General features: G+C 52.5%; 1 protein-coding gene across 16 annotated transcripts in view; it reads right to left on the bottom strand.

The window, feature by feature from the left end:
- The window catches only part of MICAL3 (microtubule associated monooxygenase, calponin and LIM domain containing 3), a 134,121-nt gene that overhangs the window by 34,567 nt on the left and 78,698 nt on the right, over positions 1-20,856 (bottom strand). For 15 of the 16 annotated variants that reach the window (XM_038741181.1, XM_038741180.1, XM_038741188.1 and 12 more), the window contains 2 exons: positions 4,292-4,490; positions 1,413-1,657 (listed from right to left, as the gene is read on the bottom strand). In XM_038741181.1, the coding sequence (XP_038597109.1) occupies positions 1,413-1,657; positions 4,292-4,490 (444 nt within the window). The remainder of the gene's footprint in view (positions 1-1,412; positions 1,658-4,291; positions 4,491-20,856) is intronic. The other variant, XM_038741184.1, reaches the window with a different exon arrangement.

Raw genomic sequence — 20,856 nt, 5'->3', positions numbered from 1 at the left:
TCCACCTCACTGGAGCTGGTTCACCTCTTTGGAGACAAGGGACCCCAAAAGTACCAGGCGCTGAGGCTTGGGTCTTCTGAGGCATCACAGAGAGCGTAAGGCTGCTCTGCCCCACACGTGGCCATGTGGTTTCACAGACTGCTAGAGGCCCAAGAGGTTGACTGGGTCCCTGGACTTTCCATTTTCCTTCCCAAGAGCCTCTTGCTGAGGTGGCAAACACACTTTTCACCTCATTGTCCCTCCTCAGGCCTCAGGGAACTTAGCTTTACAGAACATAAGTGCTTAGTACTATGCTCTGCACACAGTAAGCGCTCAATAAATACGATTGAATGAATGAATGAGGGGACCTCCAGTCCTTCTCCAGTGGATGAACACACCCCCGGCCCCATCCAGAAGCCTATGGGGTTCGAAACTGGTCTGGACAGAGAAGCCCAGGACCACACATTCCGGGTCCAGCAGGGAGAAGCGGAAAGCGCACCAGATTTATCTGGCCCCCCCGCCGCTACAGGTGCCCAGAGGGGTCTGGAATTCAGTCCTGACTGACACCCAGAGAATGCTCTGCCCTTCAGAGATTCAGAGAAACCTGCTCCTGGAAAGCCTTAAGGCTTTCAATCCTCACACTCTCACTATGTTCCTGGGAACCCCAGGGGGAGATAACACAGTCAGAGCTTGAATCTACATTTCGGCCTCTCAAACCACTGTTCCATCCAGGTCAGATCTAGCTGGTTTTCCGGGGGCATTACAATGCTCTTGTTCTCTTGTGGGGAGTGGGGAGGTCAATAATCCTCCCTGGGAGTCAAAGGGCAATAACCGCAAAGACTCTATGGGCCCTGGTCTGAACTGGCCACCTGCAAGCCTGAGCCTGGTATTTGGTGACTTGGGGGTTCATCAGAGGGAGCCCTCCCTTCTAGTGTCCTGGGGTTCTAATTCCTGGAGCCTCAACTGAGCTAAAATCACTTCAGGAGACCCAAGTGCAGAGGTGAAGAAAGGTAACTGCCATGGGAAGCGAGGGGCCAGAGCAAGCACCTGGTTGCACACTCAGTCACCCAAGAAAACCCATCACTCTATTTCCAGGGCCACAGCAGCCCTGGTTCCTTGGCCTGTCTTAGCCAGCTTGGCTGGTCCCTTTGACCCTCCCAGGTGCCAGAGCAGCCCAGGGACGGAAAATACGACTCTTGCGCTTCCTTCGAGGCCGATGGTCAGTCCTCACCCACCACAGAGCCCTCGGCAAGGGCTCGGCCGCCAGTCAATCAGTGGCTCCTACTGAGGGCCCACTGAGAATTAGGCACCTTTCTTACAAGACACTCATTCCCTGCTCTCAAAGAGCTCACAGTCTAATAAAGTGCACCACAATCAGATCTCTTCTCAGTAGCGGGCGGTTCAAAATTAGGAAAGGACCTGGCTTGACCAACCTTCGCTAGATTCTTCTTCCTCCTCTTCTTCTTCGTCCTCCTCCTCCTCTTCCTCTTCTTCCTCCCCATTTCCGAGCTCATGGTTTTTCGAGGCCTCCAGTTCCTCCTCACTCTTCCCCTTCAGGAGAGCGTGGATACGCACGGCTTCCTTCCAGGGCACGCCACCCAGGTCAGAGGTGGGCAGCTGGAGTTCCTCCTCTTCATCCTCCTCCTCCTCCTCTTCCTCCATCTCAGACTCAGAACTGCTGTAGACAAGGCAGGAGAGACACAATTAAAGTGACGGGCCAAAACACAATTTTGCAGAGGGTGAAGAGGGCTCGGTGTTGGGGGGTGGGGAAGGAAGACCTCAGAACCTGGGGTGGCAGGAGTGGCAGACGGGGTGAACGAGAGGGAGAGAATGGGGAGCAGAGAAGGGGCCAACACTCAGTCTTGTTTGACACAAGTAGAAACGGGGAGTGGGGATCTAAGAGCAGATGAGTGGAGGCTCGAGAGGGGGCTTAGGGCACATAAACCCGAATGTGAATATTCCCTCTTGCCTCATGTAAACCCCGGAATCTGACTAGAAGCCAGACTGCTGGGAAACTGCAGTTCTGCACCTTTTTGAATCACCAAGATGGGAGGGAGAGGCCTCGCTCTAGAAGACAGAGATGAGCAGTTTTCTGTCCCCCCCAACTTTTCTCTCGCTCTAGCTTGGAGTTTGTTTGCCCAGTAATTTTTAGGATGCCTTGTGCTGGGGAGAGACACACAGATCGGGTCAGAACCACCTAAGGTGACCAGGGAGGAGATGGGAAAAGAGCGGAGAACTCCAGGGCTCTTCTGAAGGAATCCCTGGGGACGAGTGGGCAGGACAGGAAGAGAAAAAGGGCAAGATTTGCTCTTTTGGGTGAAGAAGAAGTGACGGTGAGAGGGGACTGCTCCTTCAGGGTCCCCAGGAGCACGGATGACACAAATGAAGATACAGGGTCAGGCGAAGGTCCGTCACACGGACTCTTTGGATCACAGTCCCAGACTGCACGGACCACAGGCAGAAGGGGACAACCAACATCCCGACCCTGACGGGTCATCAATACCCCCGAGAGTACCCGCTGTTCTTCTTTCATAGCACGTACACCCAGTCCCCTCAAAATAGAACGGAATGCAGCCTGCACATTCAGGATGGCAGCAAACCAGAAGCCCAGGCCCCCAGCCTTTAGGATCACGCTACATTTTTTTTTTCTGGAGGGAAGATATTCAGTAAGACCCACCCAACCTTGTGGACTTGTCCAAATGAGTGGGAAAAAGCTACGAGGACTTCATCGCCCCTAGGTTATTTGACAGCCAATTTTCCCGGCCTGATAATATTCTGGAGAAGGGCAACCACTGAGAGCACCACAGAATTGCTGACCCCATTTCTGCACAAGCAACAGGCACAGGTTACGTATGTTTACGTGCTATCATGTCAGAGTGTCATCGGGACACATATTTAAAAGGTGCTCTGTGGAAATTTGCAGTACCTAGAGTGGCTGAGCTGTGGGGAGAGGGAAGGAGAGCATCTAATTCCCCCCATTGCTTCAGATCCCCAGAAAAAAAGGTGCTCCCATCCAAACCATGGAACCTGGTGGCAGGAGTGGAGATAGAGGTGAAAGGAGGCTGAGGGCTGAAAATCAAAATGACCAGACACAAAGGTGTCTGGGGCCAAATCGACTCCAGAGGTGAGACGGACCAGCTGAAAACAGGATGAAATGGTCACCCTAGACTGGAAATGCTCTGAAATGAGCATGTGTCCTGCTCTTGTGAGGAAGGGGTGCCCGGATACCCTGGGAGGAAAGCCCACTGGACAAAGTTCCACAAGTAGAACTGTCTCGCCTGGAACAAGCCTTGGAGGGTTCAGCCTGCACTTCTTGAGGGGAATTCCCTTCTCTCTTGAGGTGGCTGCTACATGCATCGATGCTTTAGAGAGGAGCCCTCTGTGCACCTCTCCACAGCCCTGGGGTTCTCGGGGAGCTGATTAGCCCCTGCTAAATATGGCAGGCAGCTGATGACGGGAACAGAGTTTGTGCTCATTACAACAGCAGAGTCCTAATCTGGTTTGGGGAACAGTGAAATCCACAGAATCAGAGTCCCCGCCGCCCCTCGCACCTGCTCACCTGCCTGGCAAATAATTACCCCCCAAAATGGCATCCCTCTCTTTGCCTTTCCCCTCCTCATTCCCAGACTCCCAGGTCTGTCCAGTTATTCTTGGAAAGGTGAGCACAGATGACTTCCCAGCCCCTGGCGAGGTCTTCACTGTCCTCTCCCTGACAGGCCAAGAAAGAAGGCCATGAGCCCCAGCCGGCCTTTCTTCCCCGGACCATCCTCTGATGGTGGGTTAGGTTCTGGGATTCCAGGAAGTAGGCTGCTTCCCCTCCCGAGCCTCTTATCTCACCTACTGCTCGAAGGTGGATTTTTTTTTCGAGCCTCACTTTTGCGTCGGGTTTTTGAAGGGGCTGGAGGTGGAATGGTTGAAGAGGCAGGAAACTGTGGGGGTAAGGAGGCAGCCCTGATCCTGTGTACAAAGTGGGGGTGGTGTCTGACCCCTAAGAAACCCCAGGAGGTGCACACCAAACAAATAAAGACCCATGACCTGCCGCGAGGATGGTTTCTGAGCCGTCGCTCCCAGCTGGGCGGCTGCCTGACGAACGGCACGCGGAAATGCCCCAGGGAACATCAAACTCGACAGGGCCAACTGTCTCTGCTTTGGAAGATTAGCCTGGGAGCTTCCGACAAAGGCCCCGGTGCCCCATTGTTTCTGCTCCACGGTGGCAGGGCTTGTTGGGCCCCCGGCCACAGTGATGTGGGAGAAGAGCAGGCGAGCCTGAAGGTGGAGGAGGGAATGGGCCTGGTCCAGGCCACCTACTGACCTGCTGCCCACGTCCTCCTCTTCCCCCTTGTCCAGCACGCTGCTCAGGTTGTGCTCAGCCAGAGTCTCCTCTGGGACTTCTTCCAGCTCCTCAGCCTGCTGCACAGACAAGCGGTAATTCTCCAGCTCGATGCGCTCGGGTGTGCCCCTTAGACGCTTGGCGGCCAGGCTGGGCTCCTCCAGGCCGTTCACGCCGGAGCCTGAAAGACAACCACAGGGAGAGGCGGTGAGTCCTGAGCACTGTGTTCAAGTCCGGCAGGTCAAGGGGAAGGATGGGGCGGGGACAAGGCCTTGCTCTCCGGCCAGGCTGGCAGACAGGCCCGAGCCAACTCCCAGAGAGGGTCCATGGTTTCCTCTAGGAGCGAGGCGAGGAGGGAAATGATAGACCAGCGGGTGGGGTGGAGGGAGGGGGGCCGGGGTCTCCTGCTTGCCTTAGCTGGCACTCAAAAATAAGGTGGGAGTACAGTGGAGTGGGAGAGGCATTGTGAGGGTCTCAGAGCACCCCTCAGAAACACGACCCCTTTAAAGTGGCCCTACAGAAAGACCAGTTGCTGCAGATCGCCGGCGAGGCTGGAAAAGAACAGCGTGCTGCAGGGATCGGAGAAAGCTGCCTCCAGTCCCGGAAGGAGGAGGCGATTCTGGGCTCTGGCCAGTTGGGAAGGGCAGCGAAGAGACAGATGGAGAAGCCCAGTTCCACACACTGGTTCACTTCCAGCCTGGCCGTCTCAAGGCACCTGGACCCAAAGCCCAGTGGCAACACAGACCGCCACAACTCCATTCAGCACACTTAAGGCCAATAACAAATGAGTGCCAACAGAGTGAGGGTGGGGCTCTTAGAGGCTTCTCCTTGGGGCCCCCAGCCAGCAGCTAAGGCCCTTGCAATGGGGAGGGGTGGTAGGTTGCTCCTGACAGGAGCCCTTCCCCCTCTGCCACCCAACCTTTTCGAGACTACAGGGTGATATGCAAGAGATGAGAAAGCCTCAGAAATCGGGCAGGGGGCTACAAGGGACGGAACAGGCTCGGCCACTCATTTCAGCCCGGCTCTTCCGGAGATCCACCAGGCAGACGGGCTCTCTCGGCCTCACGATCCAGAGACCGCGCCTAGTCTTGGGACATGGGTCGGCGGGGTAGTTTTCTGGAGTGGTGAAGACCGTGCGACCTGTTGGAGTGGCTGGGCTAAGCAATTTCACCAACAGTGGATGGAGTACGGGCCTGAGAATCAGAAGGACCTGGGTTCTAATCCGGCTCCACCACTTATATGCTGCGTAACCTTGGACAAGTGACTTAACATTCCTGTGCCTCGGCTACCTCATTAAGACAGTGAACCCCAAGTGGAACATGGACTGTGTCCAACCTGATTACCTTGTATCTACCCTGGTGCTTAGTACAGTGGCTGGTACATAGTAAGCGCTCAACCAATTTCATTAGAGGGAAAAAAAAAAAGGTCAACAGCGACCCAAGAAGCCTGGAGCTTTGTCAAGAGAGCTTGCAAACACAATCTTCCAGGGTGTCGCTCCGGGGGCAGGGAAGGAGGCGAGAGCTAACAGCCACCAACTCACAGGAGAGCCACAGTGACAGCGCTGGCTTCTAACATCACACGTGTGTGAGTACATGTACACATGGGTGCTCTCAGCCTCAGAAACCGACACTCGGCACTTCCGGTGGATCAACCTTGGATATTTTCCTCTGTCCCCTATTCTCAAGCTCCCTCATCCAGAAACCCTTGCAAAGCATTTGTTGCTGAGGTCTGATGGACAGTGAGAGGTAAGAACTGTGGGTAATGGCAAAGTAAAGGGGAAAGAGCCACTCCTACCACCTCCAAATTCCCACCAACGCAAATTCCCTTTGCCTTCTCCAGGACAGGGACAAGTAGATGGGAGGCCCCAGTGCCCTGGAGTTGGGCTCCTTCAAGCCTAGCCCTGTGGCAGCTCCCTGAATAAACAGGTGTAATTCCTCCTGGCTACTCCCATTCATAAAAACAAGTGAAGCTTCTTTTACCTTAGTCCAGTCCACCTCTTACTCCCCACAATCCTTAGGCAAAACCAGAAGGGATGCAGAGGTTTCCTGATCTAAAAAACAATCTGATTCTTCCCTTTCTTAAGAAGGAGGAAGGGAGGAATAGAGGGAGAAGGAGGGAGAGAGTGAGTGTGTGTGTGCGCGCACACGCAAAAGGGAGAGGGAGAGAGTAATCACACAGTTATAAACTCTGGAATTTAATGAACAGGGCACCGAAACAAATATTTCCTTTGGGCAGGGAAGAAAAAAATGAAGGAAAAGAAACGAACTGCAGGGAAAACAAATGACTCACACCTCTAAGCACATATCGGTAGAGCTAAGAGACAGATGTGAATATGTCCTGAATAGATAGTGTATACAGACGGTCAGAGACAGAGAGGGAGGACTGAATTAGAAGAGCTAATTGCTCCAACCAGCTGTCAGGATTAACCTCATTTATCCTGCTGCAAGTCAAGGGAAGGGACAAACTCTTGGCCATGGAGTGTGGTTATCAGCCACCTTAGCACTCAGAAGAATGTTCATTCGTTCTATGTTTAATTGCTGACTCTTTGGTCTTAATCTTTAATCTGTTGTATAATTAGCATCCTGTGTCCTATCATCTCCACCACCTCCTAAGACTACAAGGTTCTTGAGGTTCGGGTGTGTGCGTTGTGTATGCCCCTAAGCACCAAGCACAGTACTACACACCCACGCAATGCTGTGGTGGTTGTTGAGGATGATGGTGGCGGCTTGGGTAGAGGGAGGGAGATGCCCGTCTCTCCCATAGACCGTAAACTCCTTGTGGGCAGGGATTGTGTCTACCAACTCTAACATATTGTACCTTCCCAAGTGCTTAGTCCAGTGCCCTGCACACAGTAAGCACTCAATAAATATGACTGATGGACTGGGAAGGGGTACGGCTCCCATGGCCCCTGCTGCCCTGGGAGGAAAGGTAGAGGGAGGAAAGGTACTGTAAGCCTTTATTCTGTGCAAAGCACTAAGTTCTTAGGAGAGTACAATAGAGTTATTGACATAATCCCGGTTCTCCTACATTAGAGGTAGGAGGAAGCAATACAGTGTAAAGGTATGGACAATGGAGGGGCGGGAGGGTCAAAGGATTTAAGCGACTCAGAAGTAGTGAAGTGGAAATTGGAAGGTAAAGAGGAGAATAGGATAATGGAAATGAATCAGGAAAGGACTTCTGGAGAAGTGATTTCAGAAGGGAGTAAAGTATCACCAAGCCAAAAGGTCTGACATGGAGATAACAAACATAGATTCAGGCCCAGGAGTGGAGCAAGGGAGAGCTGTATGAAAGCAGAGCCTGACCCGACGACACAGAAGTGATTCCGGAAGCTCCGTGAGGGATTTCAATTCTGGACCCAACAATTCCCCCACAGGACGGGGGAAGCTCACGGTTCTGAGACATGAGGTGCATCCCGGCTCTGTCACTTGCCTGCCGTGTAGTCTTAGATAAGTCACTTAACTTCTCTGTACCTCAGTTTTCTCATCTTTAAAATGGGGATAAGATACCTGTTCTCCTTCCTCAAAGTGAGAGTTCCATGTGGGACAGGGACCTTGTCCGACCTTACTGTATAGCTTCTAACCCCAGTGCTTGACATATAGCGCTTAACAAAAATCAATCATATTTAATGAGTGCTTACTACATGCAGAGTACTACACTAAGAGCTTGGGAGAGTACAATTCAACAGAGTTAGACTCAGGCACTGTCCACAACGAGCTTCTCTGACAACAGTCAGCATTTCCTCAAGCTCTCCCACGGAGCTTATCCCGGAACGATCAGTGAGGTCTTTTTGAGGCCTGATGTTCTGCAGGGGAGCTGACAGTCCTTCTCCATCCCTTTTGGGGCTCTAAATCCAGGGTGGTCAGCCCACGTACGAGCGCCTCCCCCCACGCCTTCCCAGAGGGGGTCAGAGACGCTGGATTGATTCAACAGGCCGCCCTGTGACAAGCCACATTCTCCCTCCAGCCGAGACACCTCGGGAGCCCGACCCAGCCCGGCCCTCACTACAGAGGAGCTTTGCCCAGGGCCAGGCCACATCCTAAATAGGAAAAGTCTCCGGGACCTCACCGAGTGGCTGTTTTGGAACAGTCACTGCCTCCGAGAGCCCATACATCATCCCGAGAGAAATGTTTTTCCTCTAGGGACAACCTGCTCTCAGCTGATACGCAGAAGCTGCCAGAGCCCAAAGACGTCATTTATCTCAGCCTGGCTCCTGGAAGGAATGCGAGGGTCTGAGATCATGAGCACGGGCTGCTGTGGGACCCTCGTCCAGCCCCATCTGGGGATGGGGTGCTCCCTCAGTCTTCCAGCTGTCTCCCCAGGGGCTGGAAAGATGACCCCCTGCCACCCCAGAGAGGCTGTGAGGTTCATCGCGGGGCAGTGGGATGTTGGGCATTGGGGGTGACTCATTCCTCCATCAACACCCCCGTCCCCACAAGTGCTTCCTAATAGGCAACACAGAAGATTCCGGTTTGTGGAGATGGGGAGACACCAAAACTCTCAGAGAAAAACCGTCAGGCCGACAGAAACGCATCGTGTATCCACCCATTCCACATCTCTTGGGTCTGCCCATCTCAACTGGCTAGATTTGTTTCAAATAAAAAGCCTGTCTAGCTTCTCCCTGAGAGTCCCACCAATGCACAACTTCTTTTCTATGGAAAACACCAAGCTGGGCGGTAAGGTTGGGCTCCAAGAGTCCCTTGGGGAGGGAAGAAAGATGAGGCTTCTTGTTAAGACCCTGAGCTCTGGCCTCCGGAAGGGGTGGGAAGATGGGTGAAGGGGACCCTGTGCCCAACCTGATTATCCTGTATCTATCCCATTGCTTAGGACAGCGCTTGGCACATAGTAAGTACTTAACAAATACCACCGTTATTATTCTGGGGATCTGAGGTCAGTCTTGATCGAGTTCAACCCGGGGTTGAGCAAGGTAAACCAGATGGCCCTCGGACAAGGAAGAAGTCCAATTTATAGATTACCCCCTCCAACATGGGTCATGTCATCCTCTCAGACTTTCTCTGGGTCCTCACACATCTAACCCGTACTGCACTTTTTAAAACTCTATTGTTTCCACTCACCTGTAATTTACTTTACTGTCTCCCGCTTTACACTATAAGCTCCTCAAGGGCAGGGATCATGTCTCCTAACTCTATTGGACTCTCCCAACTGCTTAGTGCAGTGATGTGCACAGAAAAGGTGCTCAGTAAATAGTATCGATTGACGTTATCTGGGATCACAGATTCTGCCTTTTCATCTCTCGTCTCCTTGCTTATTCACCTCAGCGGATGTGGCTTGGGCTGACTCTCAGTTTAAGCCTCTTTGCAGAGCTACTTTTGCTCCAGGAGCCCAGCCCAGCCTGCAGATCGGATCCCAGTCAGTGATAGATAGGCCCTGCTCTGGAGACCCAGAAAATATGTAATAATCAATGATAATAATGACTGTGGTATTCGTTAAGCACTTACTACGTGCCAAGCACTGCACTAAATGTTGGGGTAGATATAAGGTAATCAGTTTCCACATGGGGTTCCCAGTCTAGGCAGAAGGGAGAAAAGGCATCCCATTTTGCAGATGAGAGAACTGAGGCACAGAGAGAGAGAAACAGTCTCCAAAACATCATCTTGGCTACATTATCTCTGCCATGGCAACATTTTCTCTTTCCCGGCTGGGTCTGCATATAATAAGGACCTTTTCTTTTGTCCACTGCACGATCCCACCATCCGGGGCAGTGAGACGGAAGAGTTGGGTGGTAGTACGTCTTCCTCTGACCCGAGTGCAGTCTCTTCCCAGGAAATGGGTTACCGCACAAGGCGTCCTGTGCCCCAGGAGGCCGCTCGGCTCAGGAGGGGAGATTTACTTCCGTGAAAGTTGGGAAATTCTAAATTAAACATTACAGGCTGGCGGGGATAGGAAGAAGAGTCCAAACAGTGAGTATACTCCAGCACCCTGGAACTTCAGCCCTGAAATACCCTTCCCTGGCACACATCACTATTCCAATCCTAGGGAGAATCACAGTCGGGCACCCTGGAACTTCAGCCCAGAAATGCCCTTCCCTGGCTCGCATCACTATTTCAGTCATCAGGAGCACCAAGAGCTGGGACTCCACAAATACACCTGTCTGCTTGTCAGTAAAGAGTGAAGAATGCAGACTGTAAAATAAATACGATGTATGCACCCTAAGGGCGGGGACCTTGTATTTTATTTCCGTTGTACCCTCCCAAACACTTAGTACGTAGTTCCGGACACAGCCAGTGCACAATAAATGCCACATGTGGATTGATAAGCGGGCCTCCACATTAATCTTAAAAGTAATGAGCCAACACAGAAGCAGGAAGCAGATAGGTACTGAGAGAAGGTGGCAGACAGAAAAGCAGATAGATGTACAAGCCTAGAAAATGGATACCTAATTAACATTGGGTCTCCTCAGTTGGTAAGGCGTAGCAACATTTATGGCATTTGTCAAGCGCTTACTATGTGCCAGGCACTGAACTAAGCACTGGGGTGTATATATAAGCTAATCAAGATGGACACAGTCCCTGTCCCAAATGGGGCTCACAGTCTTAATCCCCAATCTGCAGATTAGGTGACTGAGGCTCAGAGAAGTGATGTGACTTGCCCAAGGTCACACAGCAGACAAGTGGCAGAGCCGGGATTAGCACCCGGGTTCAGGTCCCATTAGATTGTAAACTCCTCAAGGGCAAAAATTGGGTTTTTCCCCTTCTCTTGAATTGTCCCAAGGGTTTAATACATTGCTCGTCACCCAGTAGATGCTCAATACTACAGATTGACTGACTGAAATCTTCCTGTTTCCATAACTCGCTCACTCCCCTTGTTTTAGCTGAACTTGTGACCTATCCTTCTTTCACCTGCCAAATCCCTTCCCAGACAAATAGGCCTCACGCTCAAGCAATTCAATGCAAACAGTCCCAGCCCCAAAATAACCCCGACCACAGGGCTAATCTGTGGTAGCTTTGAAGTAAACTCCAGTAGTTTGGCTGAGTGGTTTGGGAGGAGAGGCCTGGCCTAGTGAAGTCAGGCTAATGATTGGAATCTAGAGATTCAAAGCCCTCCTTCTGGGGACAGTTCCTCAACCTTCCGGCACCTCAGTTTACCTCTCTGCTCAATGGGTTAACGGTACCAAGCCTCCCTAAGGGATGGGAGGAAATACGAATGATTTGGAATAGGGGCCGAGGGTCAGGGCACAATGACATGCCAGGCAGGGGCTTGGCACCGCCCTATCCTATGGTAAATGCACTGTATTCTGATAATCAATTTGCCCCTTAATGCTCCACAAAAGGGAGTTACCCAAGTGACCCCTGGATGCCCTGGGACATGGTTCACCCAGTCCCCACCCGGGTGCGGTTTTTGCATGGGGGTCCACTGGATAAACGCTCATCTCCGACAGACAACAACCGGTGGAGGACGCGAGGCAAAGGAAGAGGAGGCTATTCTGTGGGCCTTTCATGCCCATTGCCAAGTTCATTTTCCCCATTCTTCAGAGCACCCAGCTGGAGAGGCAAGGCCAAAGGCAGGCACTCAGCTTTACAGCTAATTACCAGCTGCCAGCTCACATGGCCCAAAGCACTTTCACTGAGGAAGTCCAGGGTCATCCTTATTTAAAGGAACAAGGTCATTTCACGCCCTCTAATAATAATAATAATACCTGGCTTCAAATTTATTGTGCTTTTATTATTCCAAACCACTCTCACATCAATTATGCTATTTTATCCTCACAAGATCCCGGTGAGACAGGTGGTCACCCTTATTTCCATTTTATAGATGAGGAAACTGAGGTGCAAAGAAGGCCACCCTTGCTCAGGGTCACTCAGAAGGCTGGGGGTAGAGCTGGGACCAGAACCCAGGTCTCCTGACTTCCTGCATCGGGCTCTTTCCTCCCGACCACACCGCCTCTGACCGTACCAGCTGAGAGATTTCAAACTCATTCTGCCACAGGTCCACTACTGGGTGTCTAAACAACCGGCTCTCTCCAAGAGGCAAAGGCGAACCGGAGGAAAACAATTTAGCCCTGTTAAGAAACTGGACGGTTCCTCTCGCCTACAGATGAAAAGCAAACTGAAAAGAAGCTACAACTGCCTTTCTAGAGAACGACGTGGCTGTCGAGTATTTGTTCTCAGATCCCACTGGTAGCGAGGAGCATTACGGAGGCATTAGAAAGAGCATAAATAAAGAGACTAATCTCTAAAGGGAACGCCAAGGGTGTCCTGACCCAAACACACAATCCCTGTTCTCCACAAACGCATAGTCAGGGTCAGGAGGAGCCGAGTTCTCCACCAAATACCTCAGCGAGGACCAACTACAGCATCAAGAATTAACTCGGAACCAACCCAGGACTGTCTGTCCTCTCGTCCATCCTCCCAGCGAGCCTCCCCCAATTAACTCCCGACAACCCGAGACAAATCAATCCCTACGCCATCTCAAGCGATGTCCCATCAATGCCCATTGTCAGTTACATGTGTATGTATGCACATTCAATTGTACATCCCTTAGTGATCCTGATGTTTCTTCCTGTAGGATTCATTCTACTTCCCATCTGATGCTTGCTCTTACTATTGCTCTTCCCATTCACAGACTCCAAAGAAGCCTCCCTCCAAAATGGTGACCACTGTCATCCCTAATTTCACTTCCCCCCACAATGCAATGTCACCTAATGGGGTAACACTTCCTTCTCTCCTTTCCTGCCCTCAAGATGCCCAAGGGGGCAAGAAGAGAAAACCAGGTTTCTTTCGCTTGTTTGGCTCAGGGGCTGCAAACAAACTTCCCATCTGATCCTCCTTGCTCTCCATCTCCGGACCAGTCAGACTCTGCCAGCGCGGAGCCCTGCCTGTTCCAGCCTGTCCTTGGGAAATTCAGGGAGGGCCCATGTCCGCACATGCTCAGTAGACTTCTCTCCTACTCTCGCACTGTTTATGCCTAAAAGCAAATTCGTCCAACAGGGTAAAGTCCAAATTCCTCATTTGGGAAGTTATGCGCGTTTAGCCTGCGGCCTTCAAATGCAGCCAACTGCAGTGAGCTAAACTTCAAATGAAGGACGAAGTCAAGGAGTCTGAAGAACGAAACCAACTGCCGTTTCTTCCCACACCTCCCGCCTGCCCCGATGCAACGCTGAAAATAAAAGGGTGGGAGAGAATAGGAAAACTTCCACCTTCCCCAATTTCCACCGGGGAAGGAGTCAACTGAGATCCAGTCTTTATCCCCGGAAATAATGGGATTAGCCGGTGCAAAAGAGGGGCTGGTTAGCCTGGAATCCGCAACAGGAGCACATAAACTTAAGGGAGGTTCCCTGGAGAGCAGGGCATGCCGATGGATAGCCAATACGGCAGGAGTTTCATGCAATACAGCCACAACTCCTCCAATCAGCAACGCCCTTTAGCTGGCTGGCTCCATCCTCCCGACCCTCCCTCCACTGTTCCTTCACCTAAAAATCCTACCTGTCCTTCCTCTTATAGGTTCTTTGGTAGAGCACACTTCTACTTTGATGGGGCGACAGGTCACTGCGCCCTCCCACCTCATTTTCATTGTCTCTCTCCCATACACACTCACCTTTTTTTCCAATCGTTCACGATGGATTACACTAACACCTCTAGATGGCAAGCTTTATGAAACGTGCCTACCAATTCTGGTATATTGTGCTCTCTCAAGCACTTAGTACAGTGCTCTAGACATAGTAAGTGCTCAATAAATACCACTGACTGATTAATGGCTTCCCTCCCTTGCAAGACCACCTATCAGGGTCTAAAAAAAAATCAGGCAGCAGGCAAAAATAATCCTAATAAAAAAGGAAAATAGGGCCTCCACCAGGAAGTATAATTCTTGAGGCTCCTGAGCCTGACTGCTCTTCAATGCTACTGTAACCGGAGAAACCGACTGGGGCTAATGCAGACTCTTCAAATTGACCATTCTTCCAGCTCACTGAGCCACACAAACCGTGCCAAGGAGTGCCCTCCAGGCACAGACTTCCCTGAAAAGCGAAGATTCTAGATCTCAGGTTCGGCGGGGCAGAGGAGTCTATTGCTGGGAAGCGGGACCAAAGAGACCCAGAGAAGCCCTCCTGAAATCCCATCTTCCCCAGGGAGACTTTCCCCAATTCATTTTCTTTCCCTGTGGCCACCAGCTCCTTGCGAGCAGAGAATTTATCTACCAGGACTCTTGTATTATCCTCTTCCAAGCATTGAGTTTTGCACTCTATGGTAAGCACTCAACAGATATTATTGATTGATTGATTCTGTTCTCTCAACTATCCATACTACCTCCGTACCTATCAATGGTCAAACAACTATTTAAGCACTTAGTCACTTATTCATCGGCCTCTTTTCTTTCACTTCTGATCGGTAATTTATCGGGTCTGCCAGTCCCCGTTAGACCGTAAGCTCCTTGAGGGCTGGGACTGCATCTTTTACCTCTAATATGCTCTCCTAGGCTTTCAGTAGAGTGTCCTGCACACAAAACATGTTCAATAACTTGACTCTGTGTCTCTCCATGGCATGGAAGCTTCTCAGGGTCACCATGAGATTCATGCCCGGGTCTCGGCTAAAGGGCTGTTCATAACCCAATTTAATCCAGGTTGGTAGAAGACAGAGCTGTGGGGAATGGCAGACCCACGGACTCATTCAAAACCCACAGCCAACAGAATGCTTCCTACCCCTGGCTTCTCTCTGAAGAGCAATCGATTGATAATGTTTAATGAGCATTTATGGTGTGCAGAGCACTGTACTAAATGCTTGGGGGAGGACTGTGGAGTTAGTAATAATGATAATAATAATAATGGTATGTGTTCATTCATTCAATCGTATTTGAGCACTTACTGTGTGCACAGCACTGTACTAAGCGACTGGGAAGTACAAGTTGGCAACATATAGAGACGGTCCCTACCCAACAACGGGCTCACAGTCTAGAAATTTAAGCGCTTACTATGTGTCAGGCAGTGTACTAAGCGCTGGGGTGGACACAAGTAAATCGAGTTAGACACAGGCCCTGTCCCATGTGGGGCTCAGTCTCAACCTCCATTTTACAGATAACTGAGGCACAGAGAAGTGAAGTGATTTGCCCAAGGTCACACAGCAGACAAGTGGCGGAGCCGGGATTAGAATCCATGACCTTCTGACTCCCAAGGCCCTTTCCTCGAGGAGCTGATAATTTGGTGGTGATCTTTATGGGGCCTTGCTCTCTCTGCTTGGATAGGGCAGGGCTGTCCTATTGCTGGTGAGAGGGTTGAACTTTAGGGGAGACCCTACATGAGGTGGCTGACAGAGGCCTGGCTGTTAGCAAATGGAGGGAAATAGGAGTTGGTCTGGGACCCCAACTGTCTGCCAGGGACTGTCTATACCTACTCTTTCAAACTGTACTCTCCCTAGCATTCAGTACAGTGCTCTGCATACAGCAAGTGCTGAATAAATACGACTGACTGAGAGATCACAATTAGCTGTTGGTGTCAGTTTTTCCACACACAAGAACTCACACGCACACACATACAAACAAACACACACCCCCGTGCCCCCCGCACTCTGAGCAGGAGAATGCCGGCAGTGTGCAGAGAGCAAGAGGACACTGGCCTCAGGACATCCCCTAGACAACGGTGCCAGCTTGACTCTCTTTTTCCACTGTAACTATGACTCAGTGCCCGTTGGCACCTTCCAGGGAAGTTGGCTTGACCTGGACTGAGGCAATTGGGTTGGCGCGGCTGGGATGGAATCTGCCTCCCCACCGCCTATCGGAGCCACTCCTGAGCCTGGGAGTGCCCAGTTGGACCTTGGACCTTTACTGGCCACTGCAGCAGGCTACAAAAGGCCTCTCGAGGGAGACGTCATGCTCCCAAAGGGAACTGGTCACCCCCCGGCATAGTCTGGGGCCACTATCCGTCAGGGAGCTGGAATTGAGACTGCTGCATCCACCACTCTGTGGGCCAAACTCAGAAACCCCCCGCTTCCCTTACGGCCTTACTGACGGCCACAGGTCAGGGCCAGTTGTGATTTCAAGAAGCCAGAGGGGAAGGGACTGTGCGACCCAAAGGCTGAGTGGTTAGGGGGGTGCACATGACAAGCAGCGGATGGACAGAGAATTTGCGCTTGACCCCACGGGAGGGATTTTCAAGTTAACATCTCCTGACTTTTCTCCATTGCTTCTCACCCACCAACTCACCCTGCCCCCGACCCCAAATTCCAGAGGTACTCAGCAAAGAAAGAGGAGCACCACCAAGGTAAGAGAACGGAGAAGGAACAATCCGTAGGGAAAGAGGCCCTGAGGAAGGCACAGTGGATGCACATAAAGCTGGGGCAGAACTAGATGCTCCAAGACAGAAGGAGAAACCCCGGGGCCAAGAGAAGCTGGGGAGAGCCCGAGCCCCCTACCGCCCTTACAGCCCTCCTCTATGCCAAATGCTCTCCTCAAACCGGCCCACATCCGCTTCCCGGCATCACAGCCTAGAAGGCTCCAGACAGCCGAGGAAATACGCTTCGCAAGCTGCCTGGGAACACCGGATTGGAAAGGGGGGGCTGGAGGGGCCTCAGGGCACAGGGGAGGGGGAGTTCCCCTCACCCGGGGACGGGACCAAGGGGAGCAGCCAGGCTGACACAGCTCAACCCTCAAGGTGACCTGTTCGGTCAAGCTGAGCCCCACGACCGGCAGACAACTGCTGGAGCGAAAGGTTACTGTGCTGATGTGAGCAACAGGGGAGTGAAGGGAGCAGCCGATTGGCTTCTTATTATAGCTAAATAAATCCCTGCAGGTTCCAGAGCTGCAAAATAGAACTTGCTACCCTGCTTAGTGCAGGAAACATGACAGAGCCAGACAGAAAGATATCCGGGGGGTGGGTGGAACAGATCGGACCCCCATCCCTAGCCCTCCCCAACACCACGCTGGACACACACTGACTGACTCCTTGGAGAGGCCTTATCTAGCAGAGAGACTCTCTTCTGCTTCATCCTCTCAGAGTCTGCCTCCCTCCTGAGGGAAAAAAGCAAAGAAAATGCAAGCCCAAGATCGGACAGGCTATCTCTCCTGGATGTTCCTCTCAGTTGCCTCACGCCCCATCCCTGTGCCCACTGGTCGCCTGGCTGAGTCTGAGACTCAGGGAATGGAATGGAATTTCTTTTGGGGTTGTGGGTGCTATTTCTCGCCGTGGAGGCAGCAAAATGCTTCCAACATGCCCGCTCTCCCTGAAGCATCCTCACCCCCGGCTGCCCTCTCTCCCAATGATCTCAAATACTTCGGACACTTGTCAGGGTGAGGGCATTTTTGCCTCCCTGTCTCCCCTCTCTCCTCCCCAAAAGTGTGCGAGTCCAAAACCCCCAGGCTTCCAAACCCGCCTATGGGGCCTGCCCTCACCTCCCTTTCCCCGAACAGTCAGGTAAAGGGTGGGGGGAAAGAAAAACTCAGAGACCAGCAGGTTGTTTGGAATTTATTCTCTGAGATAAGAGCGATAACATTTAATTTTAAAAAGCCACCTTAATTTCACAGTAACGACAAAAGCAGATGTTACACAATTAAAAAAAAAAACTCACGAAGAAGCACACCAGAAGCTTATGACAGCAGAGGGTGAAAAACAAGGGCAGAAAGAGCTTTACAAAAGACCAAAGAGGACACAGACTTCCCTGGGCACAGCTGACCCCACCCCAGGGACCTCCTCTCCCCTTGGCTACCCTCTGCATTCCTCCCCTCATCAGGAAGCAGGCATCTGCAGAGTCTGCCTCCAGCCCAGGATGGTGGATGAGCCGGGTGGGGAGAGAGAGTTATGATGGCGGTGCCACCCTAACCGCCTGGTGAGGTCGTTCCTGGGCTATTTCAGGTGTGCCCGGGAAAGCTCAAGATACACAGGCACAGACAGATAGAGAAATAAATAAATAAATAAATAAATAACCCGCGGGCAGGTAGGAAACGAGCAGGATGGAAGGAAGTACCGATTCCTGCTTCTCCCAGCCTCAGGCTCCCAGCCAGAGCCCCCAGCCCTGGCTCAGAGGGTGAGAAACCCTCAGCTGTCTGCTCTCTCTCTCTCTCTCTCTCCCACTTTCCTCCAACCCTCTGCTGGGGCTCGGAGCGGGAGCGGATGGGATTCCCCCACCACCGTCCCTTCCCTCTGCCAGGAAATCCAGGTGGATAGACCACCTTGGGAAGCACCAAACTCTTCGGCCAAGGACTTCCCTCGATGGAGAAAGCCATTCCTTCCCAACTGGGGCCGTGCCGGCGCACCAAAGCAGGCCCTGTCGGAGCTCTGGGGTTAAAAGGCCCCGGACCACAAGCAAAGCCTTCCTAAGAGGCTTTGGACTGTGTGTGTAGGACTCGCTCCTGCCTCAGATCAAAGCTTTCTCAGCTTCGGTGAAGCAGCAGACGGGTTCTTGACATCTCGGTGCCCACCAAGAACACCAAAGTTTTCCCCTTAGCTGGATGCTGCTCTGCCAGCTATTGAAAAACCACACTCTGGGCACGGAACCCTAGAAGCCTGCGGAGGGCAAGGCGACTTGGAACCAGTGTTGACCATTAGGGTGCAGGTTGCCAGGCTTCTTAACACTAACAGGCCCGGGGTAAATGGCCATGATGTACCCTACAGAATGCAGCTTACCCTCCGCTCAGCCGGTTGGGTACCACGAAGCCATCCTTCTCTCCCTCTACTCTCCACCCGAACCCTTCTAGCACCCCACCTGCTTGGCATTTGGCTCTGGGCCATACAATCGAACGATCTGGCGCTGACACTACCTGGGCCTGCCCCTTCCCCCCACCCCTTTCCCAAGTCCCAATCCTTAAGCCAGGCCCTGGGCAAGACTGTCTGTCCCCAGGGCCCCGATCAGGAGTCCAGAGTTCCTATTTAGGAAGTTTGGGAACACGACATTTACAGACTTTCAAAGAGAACAGCTTCCATTTTAAAGTGCATTGCAAACGAAAAACGGTGAAGACAACGTCCCAGTTGCGAATAAGCCAGCAGTTGCGGTCGGTGCCACCAAGGGTAGGCACGACCATCTCAAGCGGGTTTAGGGTGTTTGTTCCAGGGAGGGGCTGGGGGGAGAAGAGGAGGGTTGTTGCTGGGTTAGGTTCTTTTTTTGGCAACGGCAGCTATAGCACAGTGGCAGACGCAGCACACACTGAACACAGCAGGAATGGGGGAGGAAGATGAAGGGAGGCTCTCAAGCCAAGAGATACTCGCCAGCATGCCAGGGCCCCGTGCTGAACCCGGGCTGGGGAAAAGGCCTGCTCCAGCAAGGATGGGGGAGTCGGCTGTCCAGCAGCCAGCTCCTCCTCCTCCCTCTGCAGCAGTTGGGGGCAGGGACTGGGGTCTCCAAACACAACCACCAGAAGCCCCCTGGTTCGGGGGAGGGCTCCTTCCAGAAGGGAGGGAGTCCCTTGCTGGTGGGAGGGTTCTAAGGTGAGGAAGCAGGCCAAACCTTAAATGGCTGCTAAGTGGCGAGTGGGGACACCTGGTCATCCCCCTCCTAGAAGCAAAGGCTCAGGACAAGGGCACCACTAGACTGAGCCGGTTTCTGGGTCCCACCCTCGCATACAGGCCCTAAAGGCCAATGACGCCTCCGCCGCCCACTGCCCCATTTGATCTGAGATCTCGGGGCAAGAGGAGGCCTTAAGCTGGGGCCTGGGCATCTGGCCAGGGGGAGTCTGTTCCCGGCCCTGGATCTTTCTGGGGGTGACTTTCACGGGACCAAGAGAGCAGGGCAGGGAGCACAGAGAACCCCAAGATGTGAAGGTTTTCAAATGTGCAGAATTAAGAAGTGGTAGCGGGAGCAGTCACCTCAGAAGCCTACATGCTGCTCCTGGGGCCTTAGATTTTTCCCCACCCAATCGAAGCCTCTCTCCTTGGATGGAGAGGCCCCTCCTATCTCTCCATAGAGCTTCTGACTCGGTGGCCACAACTACAAGCCTGAATTCGGTCACTCCCTCCCCAACAGCCACAGTAGGAAGGGGGACAGTGGCTGGGAGAGGGGGTGCTGCGTACCTTGGAAGTTTGCTAATCCTCTAGTTGTCTTCCCGGATATTCCCAAGGGCCAAACCCTCCACTCAGCTCTCTGGGAGGTCTCCTTGAATCCCTGTAACTTGCCCCATGGATTGTGGCATGGAAACAAGCAGAGCCCACTTCCTCACCTGGGAATCTAACATCAGAGAACTGGCAAGACTGATAAAGCTGCCTATGGTCTGCCTCGACTTCTCCTAAGAGTCCTCCGGTTACCCATCCTGGTCATGGCCCATCTGAGGGGGGGTGCCCAGAATGACACGCTGAGGAGGTGGGAAGAGAAAGTACCGGGAGGACCCCTTTTGAGATGTTTCCCCTCGAGCCCCCTAGTTTCCAGACTGAGGGCTGAGGAGGAGGAGAAAGCATTAGATAGCTGCATGTGGCCCCTGGCTGCTGAAAGGAACTGTGGCCTGCATACACACAACACATACAGTGCCCATGCAGCACAGAGTGCAAACTCAGCCCGCCCACAGCGGGCGGGAGGCTGAAATAGGCCCCACCCTCCACCCCCAACCTGGTAGTGCTGGCCGGCTCTCAGGCAGACCGAATCACACGACCGGGGGCTCGCAGGCGCTCCTTAGGCAGAGGA

The sequence above is a fragment of the Tachyglossus aculeatus genome (genome assembly GCF_015852505.1).
Source record: "Tachyglossus aculeatus isolate mTacAcu1 chromosome 12 unlocalized genomic scaffold, mTacAcu1.pri SUPER_6_unloc_1, whole genome shotgun sequence".
NCBI classification, from domain to species: domain Eukaryota; kingdom Metazoa; phylum Chordata; class Mammalia; order Monotremata; family Tachyglossidae; genus Tachyglossus; species Tachyglossus aculeatus.
This window is presented reverse-complemented; position numbering and strand designations above follow the sequence as displayed.